The following is a 27,958-nucleotide window of genomic DNA, read 5'->3' on the forward strand; positions in this document are numbered from 1 at the left end:
AACGTCCCAATATTTAATAAGTAAATTAATGAATACACTTTACCCTTTGAGAACACACACAGCTGCTTATCACCAGCACACATAATGTGGTAGAAGTAAAATCATGCCTAGAACATGAGCGCACCCCAGTAAAGTAAAAGTACAAGCTCTAAATGCTAGTTTTCTGTGGCGTTATACTAAACACTTCACTAAATAACAAAATGGCCGCCGCCTCATCCGCCGTTTCCTTACAGTAAGAGAGCGCGCCAGTGCTTCCGGGCAACCAAGCCACTTCCCGTTTACAAAAAGCCTTGCTATCGGTTAGCAAACAAGCAACTGACCAATCGCTGCGCAGAGCGCGAGCGGCGACTGCCAACCAGCGGCGGTCACGTGTAGGCCACGCCCCTCTCTTTCACTGGCCTCGAGGAGAAGCTTTTTAGTCGAGTTGCCATTTTGTGTCGTTCGCGCGTGAGAGGAGAAGGTGAGTTACCCGGAATGTTACATTGGTCGATATCTTAGTATTTAGCGGCGGGCTGTGGCGATTGATTACGGGGGAAAAAAAGCTGCTTCGTGTGTTTGAGCCCGTACGTGTAGTGGCGTTCGCAGATAGCGCATTAGTGTTGGCTAGGGAGGAGGAGGGTCTCTTGCACGGCGGCTGATTTTAGGGCCTTGTTAGGTGAAATTTGTTTTGTTGCCTATAGCAACCGCTCACTTGCTTTTTACCAGAGCCGTCTCCTGGTTGGTTGCTATGGGCAATAGGGTGCCATCCGGGTGTAATGGAGGCCTCTTGTGCTGTAGACAACTCCCAGCATGCAGGGAGTGGTAGTTTTTGCAACAGGTAGAAATACACAACGGGGTAACCCTGCTGTATATGAAGGGTTCTTTATTCTTATATTTTGGAGGGTCATGTGATGTAGGGTGGGGACAGGCCACAACCTTCCCAGATGCACACACCCTATCAGGCTTTTCTGTCTATACTTCCTGAATATTCTTAATGCAGACCATGTGACCGCCGCAGTCAATCTCTATTGCAGTGTTTTCCAACCAGTGAGCCTCCAGCTGTTGCAAAACTACAACACCCAGCATGCCTGGACAGCCAATGGCTGTCCAGGCATTCTGGGAGTTGTAGATTTGCAACAGCTGGAGGCACACTGGTTGGAAAACACCAATGTTACACTCTGTTGTGTTTGCAGAAGTCATGTAGTAGTGAGAAGCTTAGGGGACCATGTGGTCCAGGAACCATGAGAACAGGAGCAGCAATGCATTTTATACTCCTACTGAGGTGTTCTGTAAGAAATGTATAGGGGATAAGATGTTGGGTAGAGGGGATCGCGACACTGGGGACCCCAGTTATCTTTCCTGCAGCACCCCTGTTTCTCAGCGAGGATCACTCTGTGGCTGATGGGCGGCGCAGAGGGCGAATTATTGTGACGTAATAGTTCTGCCCCCTCGTGACGGTCTGGGAGCAGGCATGGCTTCCATCACGCCCCCTCCCATAGACATACATTGAGGGAGCGGGGTCGTGATGTCATGATGCTTTGTTCCCTGCAACGCCCATCATCAGCCACAGAACAATCCTTGCTCTGTGCTGCAGGAAAGATCGTGGGGTCCCCAGCGGAGGGATCCCTGCAATCAAACATCTTATCCCCTATTCTTAGGATAGGGGATAAAATGTTAAGCGCTGGAGTACCCCTTTAAGGGTACGTTCACACGTACAGGATCTGCTGAATATCTTCTGTGGCTGACTTTGCTACCCATTGAAGTCAGGGTGCATTCACACCACGTTTTTGCAATACAGCTCCGGTGTCAGGTTTTTGATGAAAAACGGATTCCTCAAAACCTGACTAAACTATATCAAAATGTGTGTACATATTTTAACCCGTATAGGATTAAAAACCGTATATAGTTTGAAAAATTATATCCGGTTGCATCCGTTTTTAAGAAAAAAAACCATAAGTTTTTAACATTTCACTCAATTATGAATAAAGTTTCACTTGTTTGATTGAAATTCCAAGAAAAAAAAACTGTGGAAAGTCAAAAATGTATGGTGCAAATTGGATGGAACTGTATGCACATACGATTCTGTACTGTTCCCATTGACTCCCATGTTAAAAAAATAAGTATACAGATTAATATAGTTTTTCGCCCGGACCAAAAACCGTGGTAGGCTACGGTTTTGGGTACGGGGAAAAACTGACAAAACCAGATGCATCTTTTGGCATACGGTTTTCAATGGGGAGTCAATGCATACGGTTTTGAAAACGTATACAGGAACTGTATTGCAAATACATGGTGTGAATGCACCCTTACACTGCGGATCTGCCGCTGAAGTACTGCTGTATGCTGCCTTCTGCTGCTATGAGCAGACACTGCGCAGTATACTCGAACATCGCTGCAGCTCTCGGCCTAGCTCATAGAGCAGGGTTACCGGCCGCGATGTGAGCGAGTGCATGCGCAGCGCCTTTCACATGCCTTCAGTGTGTCTGCTTGTAGCGGCATATTGCCGCTCCGAGCAGGCCCTTGTAAAGGCATCATACAGCGGTCCTTCATCGGCGTATACGCAGTAGTGCTGGGCGGTATGGCCTAAAATTAATATCACAGTATTTTTTATTTATTATCGCGGTATCACGGTATTACTGCCTGTGAGGCATTCTTGTGACAGCGCTAGTGGGCACATGTATTCCGCTAGCGGTGGGGATTGATCGTGCTCGCGGGGACACTGGCTGACAGGCGCAGCGGGGGACACAGTAAATGGATTCGCTTCTGTGGCCCGATTCCGCTCTGAATCGGGCCAGAGAAGCACACCGGGACAAGTGAGGGCGCCGCGCTTGTCTCTACAATTCATCCGGAGGGTGGGGGAGGGGCCCGACCCGTATAGCAGTATGGGCAAAACTCCATACCGTGGGAGAAAAAAAAACACGGTGTCCAGTTCATACCGGTATACCACCCAGCACTGATACGCAGTGTAAAATACGCTGGGTATCCACTCGTGTGAAAGTATCCTAAGGGTGTATTCACACATACAAGTATCCTGTACATATTTGATGTGCAGGATTTGAGGCACAAAATTCCATAAGCCACTATTCCCATCAAACTCTATAAGACCTACGAATGTTCAGAGCTCAGCAATTTTTGTAAGTTCCTTAGAGAACAAATAGTGTTGTCCAAGCTTACATTGCTGGTGCTTTATTCACCCAGAGGGCAATTGACTTCTGTTATCGGTGGGGTTGTCAGCTGGTGGGCTGAAAAGCTAGTTTTCCCCTATGCTGTGGAGAGGGATACATTTCAATCTTTGGATAACCCATTTCATTTATCAGTGTTGATACTGTCAATATAACCAAAAAAACATGTCTGACGCAGGTACCTCTATGTTGGAATATACACTCTTGGCTTATCTGTTTATAGTCTGCATTGTTGGCTTTCAGGGACTTTGACCAGTAAGGGGCATAGCCCTGTGCACAATATTGGCTTTGTTCAGTTCTTCCACTAGGTTTCTGTCGCTCATCCATGTGAGCAGTACATGGTGCTGCACTGGTATTTCCAGTAAACGTATCTTAAAGCCTAATGGCAGTCATGCATATGATGCATTTTTAGTATGGTCAGAGCCAACTCTTTAAAGGAGTTATCCAGTATCAAAAAAGTTTCTTCTATCTGCAGGGAGGTCCTACTGCTGGGACCCACCCCCCACAATCTCTCACATGGCCCCCCGGATCTCTGCGTTCATATATCTCCAGCTCTCCCATGGAGATGCATGGAAGAGAGCATGTTGACCACAGCTTTATACTGTAGTGAACCCACTGCATTCATGCAGAGTGCCGGGTGGGAGCTCGTGGAGTGTCCCAGTGGTCTGGACTACTTTTAATCTGTGGACAATGCAGTTTTATAACTGCAGTTTAATATGAAAGAAAATGATCATACAGGTCTTTGCACAATGATCTTTCTAAATGATTTTCTTTTTATATCTAGCCTTATACAGGTGCATGGATTGTCCGTAATCCATACACATGGCGTGAAATCCCAGTGGTATTCTACAGGTGTATGAACTGACCATTGTCCATGCTCATGGGTGCTTTGTTGGAAACTAGGCATTAGGATCTAGCACAAGGCACAGCATTGTAGAATGTAGTGTGGTTCTCAGACACTGGGGCTGGTGCTAGATAGGGATGCCTCGAAAACGGAGCAGCATGCATGAGGGAAAATTATTTCAGTGCAAATCAAGTCTTCCTGATATGTAAAAAATGCTTCATCACTTTAGTGCAGTTTCCAATTTGGTTATCTTTGCCTGTCCCATATAGCTATATGGAGGGGGCATGTCAGCTGCCACTTTGTACTGGGTCGTGATGTCGTTTCCCGGGGAGAGGTGGGGGTCCCAGCTGTCGCACCCCCATGATCTAAAACTTATTCCCTGTCCTTTGGATAGGGGATACGTTTTTTTTCCCCCATGATACAGTGATTGATTGCTGCAAGCCTGAAATCCAACCGCTGATAACACTGGTCAATCCAAAGCTATGGCTTTGCAGTGATCTGTGTAAAAGATCAGTGTGTGCAGTGTTATAGCCCCCTATGGGAGCTGTAACACTGCAAAAAAGTGAACAAAAAGTTAAAGGGGTTATCCAGGAAAAAACTTTTTTTTATATATGAACTGGCTCCAGAAAGTTAAACAGATTTGTAAATTACTTCTATTAAAAAATCTTAATCCTTTCAGTACTTATGAGCTTCTGAAGTTAAGGTTGTTTTTTTCGGTCTAAGTGCACTCTGATGACACGTGTCTCGGGAACCGCCCAGTTTAGAAGCAAATTCCCATAGCAAACCTCTTCTAAACTGGGCGTTTCCCGAGACACGTGTCATCAGAGAGCACTTAGACAGAAAAGAACAACCTTAACTTCAGAAGCTCATAAGTACAGAAAGGATTAAGATTTTTTAATAGAAGTAATTTACAAATCTGTTTAACTTTCTGGAGCCAGTTGATATACATAAAAAATGTTTTTGCCTGGAATACCCCTTTAACCCCTTAAGGACTCAGCCCATTTTGGCCTTAAGGACTCAGACAATTTAATTTTTACGTTTTCATTTTTTCCTCCTCGCCTTCTAAAAATCATAACTCTTTTATATTTTCATCCACAGACTAGTATGAGGGCTTGTTTTTTGCGCGACCAGTTGTCCTTTGTAATGACATCACTCATTATATCATAAAATGTATGGCGCAACCAAAAAACACTATTTTTGTGGGGAAATTAAAACGAAAAACGCAATTTTGCTAATTTTGGAAGGTTTGTTTTTCACGCCGTACAATTTATGGTAAAAATGACGTGTGTTCTTTATTCTGAGGGTCAATACGATTAAAATGATACCCATTATTATATACTATTATATTATTGTTGCGCTTAAAAAAAATCACAAACTTTTTAACCAAATTAGTACGTTTATAATCCCTTTATTTTGATGACCTCTAACTTTTTTATTTTTCCGTATAAGTGGCGGTATGGGGGCTCATTTTTTGCGCCATGATCTGTACTTTTTTTTGATACCACATTTGCATATAAAAAACTTTTAATACATTTTTTGTAATTTTTTTTTTAATAAAATGTATTAAAAAAGTAGGAATTTTGGACTTTTTTTATTTTTTTTTTCGTTCACGCCGTTCACCGTACGGGATCATTAACATTTCATTTTAATAGTTCGGACATTTACGCACGCGGCGATACCAAATATGTCTATAAAAAATGTTTTTTACGCTTTTTGGGGGTAAAATAGGAAAAAACGGACGTTTTACTTTTTTATTGGGGGAGGGGATTTTTCACTTTTTTTTTACTTTTACTTTTACATTTTTTAACATTTTTTTTTACACTTGAATAGTCCCCATAGCGGACTATTCATAGCAATACCATGATTGCTAATACTGATCTGTTCTATGTATAGGACATAGAACAGATCAGTATTATCGGTCATCTCCTGCTCTGGTCTGCTCGATCACAGACCAGAGCGGAAGCCGCACGGAGGAAGGAGAGGGGACCTCCGTGCGGCGTTATGAATGATCGGATCCCCGCAGCAGCGCTGCGGGCGATCCGATCGTTCATTTAAATGGCGAACTGCCGCAGATGCCGGGATCTGTATTGATCCCGGCACCTGAGGGGTTAATGGCGGACGCCCGCGAGATCGCGGGCGTCGGCCATTGCCGGCAGGTCCCTGGCTGCGATCAGCAGCCGGGATCAGCCGCGCATGACACGGGCATCGCTCCGATGCCCGCGGTTATGCTTAGGACGTAAATGTACGTCCTGGTGCGTTAAGTACCACCTCACCAGGACGTACATTTACGTCCTGCGTCCTTAAGGGGTTAATAAAGATCATTTAACCCCTTCCCTAATAAGTTTGAATCATCCCCCTTTTCCCATAAACTGTAAATAAACATGTGGTATTGCCGCGTGCATAAATGCCCAGACTATAAAAATATATCGTTGATTAAACTGCACGGTCAGTGCCGTACTTGCATTAAAAAATCCAAAGTCCAAAATAGCGTATTTTTGGTCACTTTTTATAAAATAAAAAATTATACTGATGAAAACTTCAGATCGCGGCGCAAAAAATGAGCCCTCACACCGCCCCGTACATGGAACAATAAAAGTTATAGGGGTCAGAAGAGGACAATTTTAAACGTATACATTTTCCTGCATGTAGTTATGATTTTTTTTTCCCCCGAAGTAATACAAGATCAAACCTATATAAGTAGGATATCATTTTAATCTTATGGACCTATAGAATAGATAAGGTGTCATTTTTAATGAAAAATGTACTGCGTAGAAACAGAAGCCCCCAAAATTTACAAAATTGCGTTTTTTCTCTTCCATTTCATCGCACAATGATTTTTTTTCGTTTCGCCATAGATTTTTGGGTAAAATTACTGATGTCACTGCAAAGTAGAATTGGTGGTAGTGCTGGGCGATATGACCAAAAATGAGTATCACGGTATTTCACTGTATTTTTTTTTTTTTTTTTTGCATTGAGGTGGCTTAGCTGAACTAAATGGTCTTTTGGAACTAAATGATCTGAACACTGGGGCAGTGGAGTACCCTTTTAAATAGATGTAACTAACAACCCTACAGCCTCCAGCTGTTGCAAAACTACAACTCCCAGCATGTTGGACTATATAGTAGGGGTGTGAATCGCCAAGAATTTGGCGATTCGATTCGAATCGCGATACCAGTGTGGCGATTCGATATATCGCGATATATCGCGATACCGTCTAGGTGACGATACATCGCGATATATCGCCCACCTGGGAGCATTCATAGATCCCAATAGACGCCGCTGTCAGCTTTGACAGCGGCGATCTAGTACTCCGGTGCGCACTTTTCTCATGTTATCCCGTCCGGGCTGCAAAATAAAATAAAACGCACTTTATCTTACCTGCCAACGAGCCCGCGGAGCTCCGGTACAGGTGTTCGGTCCCCGGGATGTATTCTTCTTACTTCCCGTTAGTCCGGCACGTCACATGGAGCTTCAGCCTATCACCAGCCGCAGCGATGTCCCGCCTCCGCTGGTGATAGGCTGAAGCTCCATGTGACGTGCCGGACTAACAGGAAGTAAGAAGAATACAGCCCGGGGACCGAACACCTGTACCGGACTGTACCGGAGCTCCGCGGGCTCGTTGGCAGGTAAGAAAAGTGCGTTTTATTAAAAATTCCACATCCCTAAAAGAATCGATTCAAAAATATTTTGAATCGATTCTGTATCGGCAAATGAAAAATCGCGATTATCGCGAGAATCGATTTTTTTCTTACATCCCTACTATATAGTAGTGTATAGTATAGGTCAGTGTTTCCCAACTAGGGGTGCCTCCAGCTGTTGCAAAACTACTACTCCCAGCATGCCCGGACAGCCGTTGGCTGTCCGAGCATGCTGGGAGTTGTAGTTTTGCAACAGCTGGAGGGCCTACTGTAGGTATAGTATATTGTACAGACACCTGTCCATCCCAGAACCCTGACTCCCCTTCCCAGTTGCTGCAGGGACCGCCCAGGTAGGGTGAGCCGGGCCATCCATCCTTCCTGTAGTGTCCGGCGGCATTCCGAGTGGAGGGTGAACCGGTCCGGGCTGTCCTTCTTCTCCGGGGGTCCTCATCTCCACTCCGGGCAATCTCCGGCCTAGTAACGCTGCATGCTCGCCGCTGCGCAGTGACGTCCGTGCGCAGCGACGCACCTGACGTAGACGACGTCTATGCAGCGTACTAGGCCGGAGCCTGCCCGGAGTGGAGAAGAGGACCCCTGGAGAAGGACAGCCCGGACCGGTTCACCCTCCACCTGGAATGCCGCCGGACACTACAGGAAGGATGGATGGCCTAGACCACCCCCATTACGGGTAAGTTTAATTTTTTTTTATTGACTCGGAGGGTGGGGGAGGGGCTCGACCGGTATAGCGGTATGGGCAAAACTTCATACCGTGGAAGAAAAAAAGAACGGCATCCGGTTCATACCGGTATACCGCCCAGCACTAATTGGTGGTGCAAAAAATAAGCCATCATATGGATTTTTAGGTGCAAAATTGAAAGGGTTATGATTTTTAAAAGGTAAGGAGGAAAAAACGAAAGTGGGTAAACGTTATGTCCTTTAAGGGGTTAAAGAAGCATATCTGGTTGATATGCGCAACTCGGCAATGTTTGCTCGGGACAGGTTTTAATAAATCTCCCACAATAATCCTTTCAAAGGGGAAGGAAAAAAGTTTTCTCTTTGCTATTTGTCATTCTATTCACTTGTTCAGTCTCATTTAAATTTGTCTTTTCTCTCTCTCTGAAGATTGGCAAGATGGTGAAACTTTTTATTGGCAACATCCCGCCTGAGGCAACACCCGCAGAGCTGAAGACACTGTTCGAAGAGTATGGAAAAGTTACAGAGTGTGATATCATAACAAATTATGGCTTTGTCCATATGGAAGACAAAAAGGCGGCTGATGAGGCAGTAGAAAATCTGAACCAATATAAATTACATGATGTCTGCATTAATGTGGAACACAGCAGGGGCAAACCAAAAGCTTCAACCAAGCTTCATGTCAGTAGCATTAACCCTGACTGTACCAGTGAAGAGTTAAGAGAACTATTTGAGCAGTATGGATCTGTTTTGGAATGTGATATTGTGAAGGATTTCGCCTTTGTTCACATGGAGAAAGCAGAGGAAGCACTTGAAGCAATCAGAAATCTAAACAACTATGAATTTAAAGGTGAAATGAGTGAGATAATTGAGGAAAATAAGTGTTTGGCCTTAAAGGGGTACTTTGGGGAAATAAAACGTATCCTCCTATACACAGGATAGGGGACACATTTCTGATTGCGGGGGGTCCGACCATTGAGATTCTGCAATCTCTTATCTTGGGGTCGACTACTCGCCTGTCCTCAGCATGCTCCAGCTCCCAAACTCAGACTGGCTTTAATGACAGCCTGCTCAGCAAATCATCTCAGCTCAGCCGGTGGTTTGCCAAGTGGGAAGTCACCAAAGTCAATCTCGGAGGTTGAGGGTCAATAAGGGCCAAGGACAAGGGATAACTTTTATTTCCCTGGAATACCCCTTTAATCACACTTCAATGTTTCATCAGTATATTTTTTTTTTTACTTTTAAGCCAAAACCAGGAGAGAATTCAGAAAAGAGAAATATTTTTTATTTTCTTTATGTTCCACTCCCATTTTTGGCTTAATAAAAAAGAAAGTTGGTAAGATACTAAAGTGTGAATCAGGCCTTGAGCTGAATATATACATATGGGATTGTTTTCTCCCAAATTTATGGAGCTGAATCTGGGATTGAGCTAGCATACATGTTTATTTGAGAACAGGATAAGCTGCTGTCAGAAATCTCTAGTTGCTCTTATGTTTTGGAAGCATTAATAATCTGGTGTGTTGGAATGCAACATACTTTATCCCTCCATCCTTATGCCAATAATAAGGTTCAACGACTAATGTAAATGCCCACAGAGGTTATAAAATTGTGGTCAGGGCTTGCATATACTGCAACCAGTTATCTAGAAAGCAGCTAAAAAAATTGGTACTTTAGGGCTTATCATTCCTACTTTACTGCTAGTATTTACAAGTGGCAATCCTTGAACCCTGAAGGAGGAAACTGCTTCTTGCTGGGAAGACTTCCAGCATGAAGATGTAGCCTTAACAACTGCATAGTGAAACTACCATGTAACTGAGTCTTAAAGGGGTACTCTGCTCCCTTAGACATCTTATCCCCTATCCAAAGGATAGGGGATAAGATGTCAGATCCCCAGGCTCCCGCTGCTAGGGGCCCCCGGGATCTTTGCTACTGCACCCACCTGTACGGCTTCCAACTCACACTGGCAACGCTGGAGGCTTTGGAGCCCGACCACAATGGTGGACGAGCGTGACGTCATGCCCCGCCCCCTCAATGCAAGTCTGTGAGGTCCGTCACCCCCCTTCCCATAGACTTGCATTGAGGGGGCGGGGCGTCAAACGGGGCCGAGTTGTGACGTCACGCTCGTCCGCCATTGTGGTCGGGCTCTGAAGCCTCCAGCGATGCCTGTGTGAGGTGGAAGCCGTACAGGTGGGTGCAGCTGCCGAGATCCCAGGGGCCCCCAGCACCGGGACCCTGGCGATCTGACATCCTATCCCCTATCCTTTGGATAGGGGATACGATGTCTAGGGGTGCGGAGTACCCCTTTAAGGAATCGCTGTTATTTGTAACAACTTTTGACATGTTGCACAGACATTTCAAAAGTTTAGATAGCATTGGTTCTCTCCTGAGATCTGCTGTGATTAATTACAGCCAAGTGAAGTGTGTGGCTCACACTCCAGCTGTCAAATAAACACCACTTATTCCCCATGGACTATAATAGAGTATATGAATCAGGTTTGGTGATCAGCTGGGGAGTACAACACGTTGCCATACACTTCATCTTAACTCATGATTGCCATGGGTCTCGGGAGTAAGATTTGGCATGTCTAGGCAAAATATCAAAAGTTGTTTTAAATGACAGTGACTCTCTAAAGCTGTTTTGCACACACGATTAGCATCATATATTGTAAGGGCTGTGCACTTCACAGTGTGGGCTTTAGATACCGGAGGACCCAAACTGTCGGTGCAATCACATTTGCTTACTGGAGAACTGTAGCACAAATCTTTTTACTTTTCCTGTGCCCGGGCTGCAAAAAAAACAAACACTAACACTTCCTATGCTCCACCGTTGTGCCGATATCTGCTTCCCGTTCCTCCAGCAGGGAGAAGGCGGTCCCGAGCTCCTTACATGACAATGCGCTCTGCCGATCACCGGCAGAGGCGGGACATCGCTGCGGCTGGCGATACGCTAACTGCAGTGTGAGCCTAAGAAGCAGAGCAGCAGCAGAGGAACTGGATGCCAATATCGGTGAAATGGGGTAGGAAGTGGAGTGAGTTTTATTTTAGTTTTTGCAGCCCGGGCACAGGAAAAGTTCAGATTTGCCCTGCTGTTCTCCTTTAAGTAAAACATAACATTACCCTGTCTCCTTTGCCCTGCAGTTCTCCTTCAAGGGGTGACACAAGCAGCCATCAATAAAAAAAAAATTGAGCTTTTTCCCCCTAAATACACTTCCCCAGCAGAACGCCTCTCCTATGGCATATAGGTTGGGATCTTCAAGACCAAACAAAACCAGTTAACCAGTTTAAAACACTTTAAGATACTTTACATAATTTTCTTTAATTTTCTTAGGAAGCTACAAATCTAGTTTTTTGTTTTTTTTGGCACATCTAGCTTCTTATTTTGCTCTTTCTACAATCATAGAAAAATGTTATGTTTGGTAAGTACATTGACATCAATTCTTGGCAAATTTGAAGATCCAGTAGTTAATGTATCTAGAGCTTTTTAAGCTGGTTTCCCTGAAGTCCGCTGGAGTTCTGCCCACTTTAGTTATCTAGACCTAGTTTTCTGTTCTTAAAAGAGAAGTATCATGAACAAAAACTTATCCCCTAGCCATAGGATAGGGGATAAGTTTTTTTTTTAATCTCCTGTACAAGGCCCTGTCTCTCTCCGGGAATGGGGCGTGTTGACCCCTGCATGAAGCTGTGGCTGACACGCCCCTTCTATTTATCTCTCCGGGAGAGATGAAACTAGATGAACAGCTCATCCATAGAGATATATGGAGGGGGCATATCGACCACAGATTCGTGCTGGGCTCGACATGCCCTGTACAGGAGATCCCGGGTGTTCCAGCGGTTGGGGTATGTGTTTTTGTCCACTATCTCTGACCTATCTCATTTAAAACTTGCTTTTCATTACAGAAGCATGATGTAGTCATTTTTCATATCCAAGTGACAAACATCGGTTTCACACTCAGGTTTTTCTTTTAGCAAATTTGAATAGGAATTGCAACACAATTGGTACTGTGCCTGTAAATCTTGGTAAGGCTTCGAAGTTGTATAACAAGCTTGGTCAAGCTTAGAGGGTTTTCTGCACAAAACCTAATTGCCATACTGGTATATCAGAAGATTACATGATAGAGGGCATTTCCTAGTTATTCATAAGTACTGGCAAAATGTGGCCATGCTTCAGGTTTACACTTTTGTAAATATTGTGCTACAGCACAAGAGAACACTGGGAGAGATTTATCAAAACCTGTCCAGAGGAAAAGTTGCTGAGTTGCCCATAGCAACCAATCAGATTGCTTTTAAAAGCCTTCAAAAATGTACGGAGTGATCTGATTGGTTGCTATGGGCAACTCAGCAACTTTCCTCTAGACAGGTTTTGATGAATATCCCCATGGTGTATAGCTTTTTAAGTAAAACAAGTATAATTGCTAAACTCGCTATCTCAATTTTTTCCATGTACTTGTATAAGGCAAATTTAGTTTTTGGTGTAAATTCTCTTAAGATATTGCACTTCATCTGTCTCACATACTGTAAATTTGTAATTGCGTAGCAACCTTCTATATTTTATTTTTCTTTATGCCTTTGTGGTATTAATATTAAATGTCATTCGGTTTGCTAAAAAAACAAGCTTCTGCAAAAAAGTAGCATGAGATCAGGGAATTTTGTGAAGCATCCCTTTTGTAACTTATCCATAAATGTTCCGTATTCTGTGGATATTAATCCAGGTCTATGTTGTTGAATTTGTAGTCGGTCATTAGTATTACTTAGATAAGGGAGCTGTCCTGACTTCTCACCAACCATTGTTGGTTGTTGTTGCTCTCTTGAAGGCAAACGGATGCACGTTCAGCTCTCTACGAGTCGTCTGCGAGTCACGCCGGGGATGGGAGAACGAAGTCGGTGTTATCGTTGCGGGAAGGATGGCCACTGGTCCGGAGTGTGCCCACTAGACCAAATGGCTCGGGAGATGGATCTGGCGTCGCCCTACGGTCATGACCCTTTCGCAGATCCTTATGTCCCTATGCGTAATGCGGCGGCTGCTGCCTACGCCGAGCGTATGTATTATGAGCGGGAACGCCGCAACCTCATTGACTACTACCATCGCTATCGTGCACGCCCCTCATCATATGATTCTTTTATGGATCGTCGGCTGCCTCCTATTCCCCCTCCATCAGTATCCGCTCTGTCACACAGAAAACGAATGGAGCCCTCTCCATATGAGAGGCAGCTGTTACCACCTCCTCCTCCACTTCCCAGCTATTACGCACGAGAGCGAAGCCCAATTCGTCGCCCTCCTCCAGCCGCCGGTGTGGATGAATATGAATCGGAACGCAGGTTAGCCCCTGCTCTGCGTAACACAATCTATGAAACCCCACGATACATGCGGAATGTCTACCCTGAACGTTCGCGGTATTACTAAGCTGAGGAGGTGAGGCTTTTTACTTAATTTTCCCCTCTCATGATATTTTACCTGGTTTAATTCAGCGTTATCCACTCTGTCTTATGCCCTTTTTGGGACAATGTTAAGCAACACAATATTTAGCTGTACTTAGTTTCCTTTTGTCCGTTTTGGTTATAGAGCGTATTTAAATTTTTTACTTTACGGTCAGTCATCGTTTTCATGTGTACAGTACGTGCATTATATTTTTGGACCGTTAAATCAATATGTATATGTTAACATTAGCTTCTATCCAATTGCAGGTATATATTTGCAGGTAAGTGTTTGAGTTTGGGGAGGTGTTTTACTGGGGATTCTGCATTGTTGTGGTGTACCCTTTTTAAACTTTGAAAAAAAAATTATACGTTAAAGGCTTTACTTTTATGCTACCTTCTCTTGTCATCTGGCATTAAATGTGGTTTAGAACACCCTTAGCTAGAAAACACGGCTTCATTAAATCACAATATAATTTTTTTCTTCATTATAAATTTTATTAGCAATAATGAGTTTTTATTTTTTTTTCCTGTATACTTTTCCCTTTTATTTGAGGGTTGCTGCTTAAGTGTTTAAAATGTAACTGCAGTCACGCTTTTGGCAGCAGGAACTCTGTTTAAATCTTTTACAACTTTGGAGCCCGAGACTACAGGCAAATCCTTATACTGATTGCTGAAGTCCCATGCAAATATGTATCCTTATCAATGTAGTCTCTGGCAAGTGTCAAGCTACAGAGTTGTGGGAGACTTAGGCTGGGTTCACACCACGATTTCTTAAATACGGTTCCCGTATACGGTTTGGAGGAGGGGGCGGGGCTTAATCGCGGCGCCCGCACTCAGCCGTATTCGGGAACCGTATTTAATGCAAGTCTATGAGCCGACCGGAGTGAACAGCAGCCTCCGGTCGGCTTCGTTTTCGGCCGTATGCGGTTTCCCGACCGCAGGCAAAAACGTGGTCGACCACGTTTTTGCCTGCGGTCGGGAAACCGCATACGGCCGAAAACGAAGCCGACCGGAGGCTGCTGTTCACTCCGGTCGGCTCATAGACTTGCATTAAATACGGTTCCCGAATACGGCTGAGTGCGGTCGCCGCGATTAAGCCCCGCCCCCTTCCTCCAAACCGTATACGGGAACCGTATTTAAGAAATCGTGGTGTGAACCCAGCCTTAAACAGATATCCTGTCACCGGAGTGTGACTGCAGTTACTACTTAATGTGGCATAATTACGAACTATATAATAGTTAATCTTAACCCAATAAATGTACCCATACACATGGAATAGTTTGGCCCACAGGCATCTCTCCTAAACACACTACTCTTTCAAAAGCTCAGCTGAGCCAAACATTAAAGGGGTATTCCAGGCAAAAACCTTTTTTATATATTACCTGGCTCTGGAAAGTTAAACAGATTTGTAAATTACTTCTATTAAAAAATCTTAATCCTTCCAATAGTTATTAGCTTCTGAAGTTTTCTGTCTAACTGCTCAATGATGTCACGTCACGGGAGCTGTGCATAATGGGAGAATATCCCCATAGGAGCAGGACAGCTCCCGGGACATGGGTCATCAGAAAGCAGTTAGACAGAAAACAGCAACTTAACTTCAGAAGCTAATAACTATTGGAAGGATTAAGATTTTTTAATGGAAGTAATTTACAAATCTGTTTAGCTTTCCGGAGCCAGTTGATATATAAAAAATTTTTTTTGCCTGGGATACCCCTTTAAGGCTAAGTTCACACTACAGACGCTCTGTCCAGAATTTCTGCCGGAGATTTAGCCGGCAGCACTACGACCTCACGGACTGCATTGCCGTCTCCCTAGACTGCAATGCATTTCTAGGTAGATCTGCTCAGAAATGCATTGACATCTATGGGGAAGGCAATGTGGTCCGAGTGCTGCTGGCTTGGTCTCCGGCAGTGATTCCACAGTGTGAACCTAGCCTAAAGGTAAGCTGCTGCCAGACTCCTGTGGCGCAGTTTCTCTCCCAAGATCAGTCATTGATAACATCTACCTGAAACCTTAATCAGACTCCACAAATTGAGCATTTTCTTTTTTTTTTTTAAATATAAATTTTGATCAAAAATTCTTTTAAATCAGAGTTGTTCCTTTGGGCTATACTTTGGCTCATACTGAGCTATATTTTAAACCCATCAAATACATACTTTAATGTCACCACCTTCATGCAAAAGGAATCTTGATTTAGAGAAAAACTGCATTTAGAACAGAACCCATAATAGTTTGAGCTTTTTGTCTTTCCTTTTGCCACTTTTATGTATAGTTAGCAGTAATCCTTTATTGCGAAGACTAAGCTGTGTATAATATATTGTATATAAAACTTTTTTTAATGTAGTTACACTTTGAAGAGAAATATTTTGTGCTTGAAAAATGAAGATTTTTCATTCATATAGGATGTATAAAAATAAATCATGCAAAAACTGCAAATTTCTACTTTGTACTTTTTTTTTTTGTATTTTAGGTAAAATATTTTCGGGCTCCGACGTGGTCTCCAGTTGCGTTCGCAATAAAAAGTTTTCGTCTGAACGTCGGAAATGTGCAACATCTCAGTTTTTTGTTTTTTATTTAAGTAAATTGATGCACCTACTGAAATGCATAGAGGGAAATATTATAGATTCACATCTCCTTAGATTAAAGGTGCCCATACACAATAGATATGTTGGTTGAGGAACAACATTTTGAAGACAGACGTGTTTTAGACTTTATTTAATCATGAATGGCCTATTTGACGGACTTATGAACTTTCTAAAAAGAACGTTTGTGGCCTCATGACTACCAGACATAAATTGAAACAACTGCTGATCTCCGTACAGATGAGTGCAGTCTTTCGTCCATCAGCTAAGACGCTGATCGTTTATTAAACATCACCTAACTGATCAGCTGTTTTCCTTATATCTAATGTTTATGGGCACCTTTTTGGTTTGTGTAGATTTTCATGAATATGTATTACTGGATAGCTGCATTAAATCAATGGGGGAGATTTATCAAAATCTGTGTAGAGGAATAGTGCAGTTGCCCATAGCAAACCAATCACATTGCGTCTTATTTTTCACAGGCCTCTTTAAAAATGAAAGAAGCAATATGGTTGCTATAGGCAACTCGACAACTTTTCCTCTGCACAGGTTTTGATAAATCTCCCCCAACAAGCCTAGGTGTCTTTTGTAGGGTCATGGTATCAAGTGGCTTCCAAAGAAGCATGTTGTCAACAGAACAGAAAATACAAGTTAAGTTTTGACATTCTTGAACTGACATTTATAACCCTAATACATTTCATTTTTAACCAGGTAACATTAACATATGTCGTCTGTTTTATAACTTAGTTTGCAAAACATTCATCCAGCGTAATTCTCAATTAACTGCAAATTCCAACCTATTGTAGGTATTTCATGGCCACTATCATTTTTAAAATTTTGGTTCATGTATGTTTATGCATTCCCAACACCCCTAAAAAAAAGTCAACTCCCAATCTAGTATAGAAGTCTAAGTTAACATTGCATCAGTTTTGTGCAAAGAAATTCAGGTTGTGTGTGTGTAGTAAATTTAACTACATCTTACTATTGTACTTTTTTGTAAGCTCTTTTTAGGAATTCATATTTCATGTGTTTCTTTTCTACCATAGTAAATGTATTAGCAAGAAGAAAAAGTAATGTGCAGTAAAACCATTCAGGATATGTTACCTATCTTGTATGAAGATATATATGCCAACATTTGATTTTTTTTCTTCCTAAATAAAGAGCTGTTTTGAAAGTGCTTGTGTAATTTTGCTAATTTAAACTACACACAAATTAGAAGGAACTCTGGAAAATGGAGCAAGTATTAAATTTTTTAGCAGTTGTTTTCACCGTGTGTGTGTGTGTGTGTGTGTGTGTGTGTGATGTCGTACACATTCAGGTTTTGTAGTAGTTGGCTTTTAGGTTATATTTATATGTATAAAATCTGCTGCAGATAACAAACTAAATGAACACAGCATCAAGTTTGCAGCAGATACTGTACATATGAATGTAAATTTATGTCTTTCCCTATTTCATAATCACATTCTAAATGTGTAAAATCACACCACTAAAATTTACATTTCGGTCATTTATGTATTTGTCAAAATACACATACAGTGGTCCCTCAACATACGATGGTAATTAGTTCCAAACGAGCCATCGTTTGTCGAATCCATCGTATGTTGAGGGATTCGTGCAATGTAAAGTATAGGAAGCTGTACTCACCTGTCCCCACAGCTCGAGATGGTGTCCCCGGGCCTCCGCTGGGCTCTCTGCTGTCTTCTCCGGTCCTCCGCTGTTTTCTCCGGTCCTCTGCTTTCTTCCGCAAGGCCTTACTGGGCCTGCGTAGCGACGTCTTTGGATGGATGTATTGGATGACGTGCTCAGCAGCGTATTGACGTCATCGGAGAGGGCCGAGAAGACACCGGAAGACCAGCGCTGGACCCGGTGGACACCCCGGAGCATCGTGGAGGGGTAAGTAATACTTACCGCACCACACGGGAAACATTAAGCTGCTATCCAGCAGCAGCTTAAGCATTTTGCGCTGCCGGATAGCACTTAATGCGATGGCCCCGACATAAAAAAAGCATCGTATGTCAATGCTGACATCGACATGTGATGGCCTCTGAGAGGCCATCGTATGTCGATTTGATCATATGTCGGGGCCATCGTAGGTCGGGGGGGTCACTGTATATTACCTTTTGTATGAGAGAGGTGCAGCCTTGTCATGTAAAGTCACACACAAAAATACTCGAACGTGACGTCACAACTCCGCCCCGTGTGAAGTCACGACCTGCCCCCTCAATAAAAGTCTATGGAAGCAGGCGTGACATATACTTCCCCTCCCATAGACTTGAATTGCGGGGCGGGGTGTCCCTCGGAGGCGGAATTGTGACGTCACGATCTTCCGTTCCCGTGGTCGGGAGCCAGACCCTCCAGCACTACCGGAGCAGTAACAGGTGGGTGCCACATGCTATATTGCGGGGGTCCCCAGCGGCGGGACCCCTGCCATCAGACATCTTATCCCCTATCCTTTGGACAGGGGATAAGATGTCTAGGGGTGGAGTACCCCTTTAAGATTTTTCCTCCTCGCCCTAGTATATCCTCTTATACTCTTATTTTTCCATCTACAGACCCATATGAGGGCTTGTTTTCTGCAAGACCAATTGTACTTTGAAAAGAGACCTTTTCATTTTTCCATAACACAAAATTTTAGGTTTTTCGCCATTCCTTGTGGTCAAACTTACATGATAGTTTGATACTTCAGGTGGGCCTGATTACAATACCAAACTTGTTTATTTTCCATCATTTTTTACTAATTAAATAAAAAAAAAATCTTGACTCCTATAACATTTTTATTTTTCCGTATACTGGGCTCTTTAATGGCTCATTTTTTTCTGGGATATGTTATAAATTCTGTGATTTGCATTATATTTTAGGGCTGCAGCTAACGATTATTTTAATAATCGATTAGTTGTCGATTATTTTATTGATTAATCGGAAAAAATGTCAAAATGCCAAAAAAGGGGTTCCGCTGATTCTACTGGAAAAACTATGGCCATATTAAGTTTCTAGCATGTGATGTGACTAGAGATGAGCGAACTTACAGTAAATTCGATTCGTCACGAACTTCTCGGCTCGGCAGTTGATGTCTTATCCTGCATAAATTAGTTCTGCTTTCAGGTGCTCCGGTGGTCTGGAAAAGGTGGATACAGTCCTAGGAGACTCTTGAAAGCTGAACTAATTTATGCAGGATAAGTCATCAACTGCCGAGCCGAGAAGTTCGTGACAAATCGAACTTACTGTAAGTTCGCTCATCTCTAGATGTGACCAAACAGCAGCAAATTTTTTTTTCTTTAATGTTTACGTCAGTTGCTGTCATTATTAATGATCCTGTACAGAAACCAGCAAATTTTTATACTGCCGCATGGGTAACTGTCTGAACTATTAAATTTTTTTTTTAATGATTCACTAATATTTTAATAATTCAGACAGTTATACATATTTGATACTACCGTATGTCTAAGGAAAAATGATTTAACTTTTTTGTATATATAGCAATAGGAAAAGGGGAGCGAATTTTTATTGGGGAGCAGTAAATTTACATAATTTTTTTATTTATTTTATGTAGCACTCCTATACACGTGTATGTGCAGACTGTAGACCATTGCTTTTACAGACCCCTTAAGACAGCGGGGGCCCCCCCTTTAGACCGCAGCCCCCACCCTTGTAGACAGCTCACCTGCCCTCTGTCGGGGGCTGCCGCTCCGCTGCCCCGTTCTCCCGTCCGCATCACGTTGTGCTATGGAGGACCATGTGACACACACATCACTGCTTCCTCCGTAACATTACGCTGGGTACAAGGGAGGAGGTGGAGTGACGTGTATATCACATGGTCCTCCATAGGACAACGTGATGCGGACGGGAGAACGGGGCAGCGGAGCCGCAGCACCCGACAGGACAGCTGCAGGTGTCTACAAGGGTGGGGACTGCTGTCTAAAGGGGGGCCCTGCGGAGAATATACATGTCCCGGCAGTGCGCTGATTGCACTAGGAGCAGGGCAGCGGCGGAGACATGTCGGCTTCATTCATTCACTGCTGCCACTGATTGCGGACAACGAATTGGGCGATTATTTGATAACTGGATTTCTCAACATATCCCATTATCACTTTTAATTGCTTCGATTTTTTTTTTATATGGAAAAGGGGGGGTGATATGAACGTTTAATACGGAAGGGGGTTAATGGTTTTTTCGTGATTTATTTATTTTTTTCACTTTGTGTTGGTTTTTAACCCCTTGGGGACGGAGCCCATTATGACCCTAAGGACGGGAGCATTTTTTTTTCATATCTGACCTCTATCACTTTATGCTTTTACTTATTAATTTGAGTGGTTTTTCTTTTGTTTTTTTTTGGTGACACATTCTACTTTGTTAGTGGTAAATTTTTGCCGCTACTTGCATAATTTCTTGGTGAAAAATTCCAAAATTTGATAAAATAAAATTTTTGCATTTTTCTAACTTTGAAGCTCTCAATTGTAAGGAAAATAGACATTCCAAATAAATTATATTGATTCACATATACAATGTCTACTTTGTTTGCATCATAAAGTTAACATGTTTTTACTTTTGGAAGACATCAGAGGGCTTTAAAGTTCAGCAGCAATTTTCTAATTTTTCACAATTTTCTAAATCTGTTTTGAAGTGGATTTGAAGGGCCTTCAAATTAGAAATACCCCATAAATGACCCCATTATAAAAGCAGCACCCCTCAAAGTATTCAAAATGACATTCAGAAAGTTTAACCCTTTAGGTGTTTCACAGGAATAGCAAAGTGAAGAAAATTTAAAATCTTCATTTTTATACACACTCAAGTTCTTTTAAACACTGTTTTTGCATTTTTACAAGTTGTAATAGGAGAAAAGGCCCCCAAAAAATTGTAACCAAATTTCTCTCGAGTAATGAAATCTCATTTGTGTATGATGTGCTCGGCGAACGCAGTAGAGGGCTCAAGGGAAGGAGCGACAATGGGATTTTGGAAAGGAAGTTTTTTCTGAAATGGTTTTTGAGGGGCATGTCACATTTAGGAAGCCCATTTGGTGCCAGAATAGCAAAAAAAAACAACCCACATGGTTTACTACTTTGGAAACGACACCCCTCAAGGCACGTAACAAGGGGAACAGTGAGCCTTAACACCCCCCCCCCCCAGGTGTTTGACGACTTTTTGTTAGTCGGATGTGTAAATGAAATTTATTCTTTCACAAAGATGCAGGTTTTTTCCCCCCAAATGTACCATTTTTACAAAGGGTAATGGGATAGAGCTCCCCAAAATTTGTAACCCCATCTCTTTTGAGTAAATACCCAATGTTAGGACGTAAAATGCTCTGCGGGCGACTACAATGCTCAGAGGAGTCACATTTGGCTTTTGGAAAGCAAATTTAGCTGAAATGGTTTTTGGGGGGGCATGTCTCATTTAGGAAGCTACTATGGTGCCAGAACAGCAAACAAAAAACGCACATGGCCTACTATTTTGGAAACTAAACCCCTCAAGGAATGTAATAAGGGGTACAGTGAGCCTTAACACCTCACAGGTGTTTTTTTTTGTTAGTCGGATGTGTAAGTGAGAAAAAAAATTCACTATAATGCTGGTTTTTCCCCAAATTTTACATTTTTACAAAGGGTAATAAAAGAATGGAAATACCCCATGTGTGGACGTCATGTGCTCTGCTGGTGCACTACAATGATCAGAAGGGAAGGAGCGTCATTGAGATTTTGGAGAGAGAATTAGTTTGGAAAACAAGTCAGGGGCCATGTGCGTGTACAAAGCCCTCAAATGTGACCCCATTTTGGAAGCTACACCCCTCACAGAATTTAATAAGGGGTTCAGTGAGCATTTACACCCCACTGGTGTTTGGCAGATCTTTGGAACAATGGACTGAGCAAATGAAAAATGGCATCTTTTCATTTTCACGGACCACTGTTCCAAAAAAAATCTGTCAGGCACCTTATTACATTCCGTGAGGGGGTGTAGTTTTCAAAATGGGGTCACATGGGGGTCCATTGTTCTTGCACTATGGGGGCTTTGAAAACACATGGCCTTTAATTACGGACAAATTTTCTCTCCAAAATACCAATGGCGCTCCTCTTCTGAGCATTGTAGGGCACCCACTTTTACATCCACACATGGGGTATGTTCTTACTCAGAAGGAATAGGGTTACAAATTTTGTTGGGATTTTTTCCCTATTTTCCCTTGTGAAAATGAAAAATTTACAGGTAACACCAGCATTTTAGTGAGAATATTTTACTTCATTTTCCCATCCAACTTTAACGAAAATGTGTCAAACACCTGTGGGGTGTTAAGGCTCACTATACTCCTTGTCATGTTTCGTGAGGGGTCTAGTTTCCAAAATGGGGTCTAATGTGTTTTTTTGTTTTTTTTTCTTTCACTTCATCCAGTCACGACAGCACCACATGAGATTGCCCCCTATCTAGATAGGAACAGGAAGCACAAGAGAGGTTAAAAGGGCCCCTCCCTCCATGCTCCCGCAGTGTTTCCTGTTCCTATGGAGCGGTGGTGCAGAGAGGTCTGTACCTTTTTTCTAGATGGGCTGTGTATGGTGGAGTTGCAGGCGGGGTGAGTCGGTCGCCTTGGGCCTCCCTCTCTCTCTCTCGTACCCCACACCGGGTCGTGGCCTGCAGTTGAGGCGCGCCTCCAGTCCCGCATTGGGTCCCCTGTGGCACTCCGGGAGTTCATGCATGGGACCTGGTTCTTTCGGACAGCCTTGGGTGCTCCGTCTACCCTGGCTGCTTCCGGGTTTGGGCTGTGATGTCGCGTGTGCGTACCCAGGATTGGCTGAAGCCCGGAAGTTCCACCTCCAAGATGGCGGCGCCCACCGGAAAATGCCGAGAAGGCAGGCACCAAAATCCTGGGCATATAAGGAAGTCCCAGGTCCATCCACATCCTCTGGACACCATGAATAGTTCAGTCGCTGCCCACTCTGCATCTCTAGAGTGCACAGGACCCGGCAACCCAGCAAGTAACTGACCCAGTGGGGGTTCACTTACTACTTTTGGGGGGGAGAGAAATAGTGTTTTTTTTTTTCCCCCCTGTTCTTATGGGTTTCCTTCTCTCCTTTTGAGGGAGACAAGGAGGCCCCAAGAAACATAAGGTTAAAGAGTCTAAAGTTAAACCTAAAAAATGTGGGGTTTGTGCTGTTATCTTGCATGAAGGATATAATAAGCCACTATGTAAAGCCTGTATGGATAAATTGATCCAGCCGGAATCCACGTCTTTTTTGGAAGAACTTCGCTCTATTATTAAAACTGAAGTTCAATCTTCCGTTGCTGCTGCTCGGCCAAAAGCTCAGCCGATAGATCCATCTCCACCGGTTGATCCATTCCATATGCTGGATCTTCCCTCTTTTTAGGATCCTCCTCCGTTAAAAAGGTGAAAAACTGCAGTAGTAATAAATTCGGATTCTGAAGTTGACATTGTTTCCACGGGTTCTTATTCTCAAGAAGAAGTAATTGAACCTTGTTCTCAAAGGAGTGATAAGAGGTATTATTTCTCCTCTGAAGACACGGAAATCTTAGTTAAAGGAGAACTCCAGAATATAAAAATTGTCCCCCATACTGCCGGCAATAAAAAAAAAAAATATGTACATACCTTCCTTCGCTCCCCTGAGGCCTCCGGTAGCTGGCTTTGGTCTCTGCTGCGATCCTCTTCCTAGTTGCCGGTGGTTGGCGAGTCATACTGCACTCAGCCAATCACCGGCCGCAGTGAAGTCCCGACTCAGCCGGCGATAGGCTGAGTGGCAGTCGGGACTTCACTGCGGCCGGTGATTGGCTGAGCGCAGTATGACTTGCCGACCACCAGGAAGAGGATCGCGGTGGAGACCGAGCGAAGGAAGGTATGTACATTGTTATTTTTTAACCCCTTAAGGACACAGCCATTTTCACCTTAAGAACTGAGCCGTTTTTCGCAATTCTGACCACCGTCACTTTACGAATTAATAACGCGAAAACGCTTTTACCGAATATTCTGATTCTGAGAGTTTTTTCGTGACATATTCTACTTTATTTTGGTGGTAAATTTTCGGCGTTACTTGCATCCTTTTTTGGTGAAAAATCCCAAAATTTCATGAAAATGCTGGGAGTTGCAGTTTGGCCTTCCTAATGGTTGCCACAGTAAAGATCGTTTTACTTTCACTTTCAATTAGAGGTTCAATGAAGAGGTTAACTGCTGGCAGTATGGGAGACAAAATTTATATTCTGGAGTTCTTTAATGCTGTCAGAAATGCAATGAACATTCCTGAAATGGGTGTACCTACCACCGTTCAAGACCGCATGTTTGCGCGTTTAAAACCTAAAGACAACAGGTGTTCACTGTCCATGACAACATTAAAGACCCCATTATAAAAACTACACCCCTCAAAGTATTCAAAATGACATTCAGTAAGTGTGTCTGTTTACCCTTTATGTGTTTCACAGGAATAGCAGTAAAGTGAGGGAGAAAATTCTAAATCTTCATTTTCTACACTCACATGTTCTTGTAGACCAAGTTTTTGATTTTTTACAAGGGGTAAAAGGAGAAAAATCCTCAAAATTTGTAACCCAATTTCTCTTGAGTAAGGAAATACCTCATATGTGTATGTCAAATGTTCGGTGGGCTCAGAAGGGAAGGAGCGACAATGGAATTTTGGAGAGTGAGTTTTTCTGAAATGGTTTTTGGGGGGAATGTCACATTTAGGAAGCCCCTATGGTACCAGAACAACAGAAAACCCCCACATGGCATACCATTTTGGAAACTACACCCCTCAAGGCACGTAACATGGGGTCCAGTAAGCCTTAACACCCCACTGGTGTTTGACGACTTTTTGCTAAAGTCGGCTGTGTAAATGAAAAAAAAAATTTTTTTCACTGAAGTGCAGTTTTCCCCCCAAATTTACCATTTTTACAAAGGGTAATGGGAGAAAATGCCCCCCAAAATGTGTAACCCCATCTCTTCCGAGTATGGAAACACCACATGTTAGGATGTAAAATGCTCTGTGGGCGAACTACAATGCTCAGAAGAGGAGTCACATTTGGCTTTTGGAAAGCAAATTTAGCTGAAATGGTTTTTGTAACCCCATTTCTTCTGAGTATGGAAATACCCCATATGTGGACGTCAAGTGCTCTGCTGGTGCACTACAATGCTCAGAAGAGGAGGAGCACCATTGAGCTTTTAGAATATGTTTGGAATGGAAGTCAGGGGCCATGTGTGTTTACAAAGCACAGTGGACCCCCCCACATGTGACCCCATTTTGGAAGCTACACCCCTCACAAAGTTTAACTCTTGGGGACGCAGGGCATATGCATATTCCCTGCATCCTCGATCCTTAAGGACTCAGGGCGTACCTGTACGCCCTGAGCATTTCCGGTCCCCGCCGCTCACCGGGTGGGGACTGGACCGGGATGCCTGCTAAAATCATTCAGCAGGCATCCCGGCACATCGCCGAGGGGGTCCTGAGACCCCCCCCCCCCCCATGTCAGGGATTGCAGGAAATTGCATGTCAATTCAGACATGCGATTTTCTGCTTTTCCGGGCTGATCGGCCGGAAAATAGGGATAGGAGCGAGGTTGCAGTGCTTCAACCTCCTCCAATCCCCTGCCATTAGTCAGCACTGACCAATGGCAGTTGAAGACGGGGGTTGCCATGGAAACCCCCCGCTCTGCCTGCCTCTGGATGTCTGGCAGAATGGGGGGGGGGGGGGGAGAAGATTGCCGCCAGTACCTGTAAAGAAGGTGCCGCGTGGACCACCGATTGTCGGTGACATCAGCGGGGATCAGCGGTGCAGGTAGGGAGGCGATGGCGTGGAGCATTAAGTGAGGTGGCAGTAAAGCGATTTTTACTGCTGCCTTCCTAGTGGAAGCCAAACTGCAACTCCCAGACAGCTGTTTGCAGTTTTGCAACAGCTGGAGGGCTACAGTTTGGAGATCACTGTGCAGTAATCTCTAAACTGTGGCCCTCTAGATCTTGCAAAACTAAAACTCCTAGCATGCCCACATAGCAGTTTGCTGTCTGGGCATGCTGGGAGTTGTAGTTTTGCAACATCTGGAGGGTCACAGTTTGGAGACCACTATTACAGTGGTGCCCAAACGGTAGCCCTCCAGATATTGCAAAACTATACTCTCAGCATGCCTAGACTGCCCAGGCATGCTGGGAGTTGTAGTTCTGTAACATCTGTCCCTTCAGATTTTGCAATTTTCATGAAAAGTGCTGCTATACTTTGAAGCCCTCTAATGTTTTCAAAAAGTAAAAATATGTCCATTTTATGATGCCAACATAAAGTAGACATATTGTATTAGTGATTCAATATAAAATGTATTTGGAATATCCATTTTCCTTACAAGCAGAGACTTTCAAAGTTAGAAAAATGCAAAATTTTCATGAAATTTTGGGATTTTTCACCAAGAAAGGATGCAAGTAACAACGAAAATTTCCCACTAAAATAAAGTAAAATGTGTCACTAAAAAACAATCTCAAAGTTATTAATGCATAAAGTGACAGGGGTGCAGTGAGCATTTACACCCCACTGGCGTTTGACAGATCTTTGGAATAGTGGGCTGAGCAAATAAAAAATCACATTTTCATGGACCACTGATCCAAAAATCTGTCAGACACATGTGGAGTGTAAATGCTCACTGTACCCCTTATTACATTCTGTGAGGGGTGTAGTTTCCAAAATGGGGTCACATGGAAGGGTCAATTTTTCTGGCACTATGGGGGGCTTTGTAAACACACGTGGTCTTCAATTCTGGACAAATTTTCTCTTCAAAAGCCCAATGGCGCTCCTTCTCTTCTGAGCATTGTAGTGCACCCGCAGAGCACTTTACATCCACATATGGGGTATGTTCTTACCCAGAAGAAATGGGGTTACACATTTGGGTGGGATTTTTTCCTATTTTCCCTTGTGAAAATGAAAAATTTAGGATAACACCAGCATTTTAGTTAATTTTTTTTTTTTTTTCATTTTCCCATCCAACTATAACAAAAATTCATCAAACACCTGTTGGGTGTTAAGGCGCACTATACCCCTTGTTACATTCTGTGAGGGGTGTAGTTTCCAAAATGGGGTCACATGTGGGTATTTATTTTTTTGCGTTTATGTCAGAACCGCTGTAAAATCAGCCACCCCTGTGCAAATCACCAATGTAGGTCTCATATGTACGTAGTGTGCTCTCACTCCTGAGCCTTGTGCGCCCACATATGGGGTATTTCCGTACTCAGGAGAAATTGCATTACAAATTTTGGGGGTCTTTTTTTCCTTTTACGGCTTGTTTTTAATTTTTTTACACTAACAGGCTGGTGTAGCCCCAACTTTTCCTTTTCATAAGGGGTAAAAGGAGAAAAAGCCCCCAAAAATTGAAGTGCAATTTCTCCCGAGTACGGAAATACCCCATATGTGGCCCTAAACTGTTTCCTTGAAATACGGCAGGGCTCCGAAGTGAGAGAGCGCCATGCGCCTTTGGGGACTAAATTAGGGATTGCATAGGAATGGACATAGGGGTATTCTACGCCAGTGATTCCCAAACAGGGTGCCTTCAGCTGTTGCTAAACTCCCAGTATGCCTGGACAATCATTGGCTGTCCGGAAATGCTGGGAGTTGTTGTTTTGCAACAGCTGGAGGCTCCATTTTGGAAACACTGCGGTACGATACCTTTTTTATT

General features: G+C 43.3%; 1 protein-coding gene across 6 annotated transcripts in view; it reads left to right on the plus strand.

The window, feature by feature from the left end:
• The first annotated feature begins 325 nt into the window (after positions 1 to 325).
• The window catches only part of LOC130277078 (RNA-binding protein 4B-like), a 67,378-nt gene continuing 39,745 nt past the window's right edge, over positions 326 to 27,958 (plus strand). For 2 of the 6 annotated variants that reach the window (XR_008845363.1, XM_056527368.1), the window contains exons 1-2: positions 326 to 460; positions 8,766 to 9,186. Coding sequence is in view for 5 of the 6 variants with exons in the window: in XM_056527368.1 (XP_056383343.1) it covers positions 8,775 to 9,186 (412 nt within the window). In the remaining variant the exon portion in view is untranslated. Of the gene's footprint in view, positions 461 to 8,765; positions 9,187 to 13,147; positions 13,749 to 16,221; positions 17,511 to 27,958 lie in introns of those variants that run through there. The other 4 variants (XM_056527366.1, XM_056527367.1, XM_056527365.1 and 1 more) reach the window with 4 other exon arrangements.

The sequence above is a fragment of the Hyla sarda genome, chromosome 6 (assembly GCF_029499605.1).
Source record: "Hyla sarda isolate aHylSar1 chromosome 6, aHylSar1.hap1, whole genome shotgun sequence".
NCBI lineage: Eukaryota > Metazoa > Chordata > Amphibia > Anura > Hylidae > Hyla > Hyla sarda.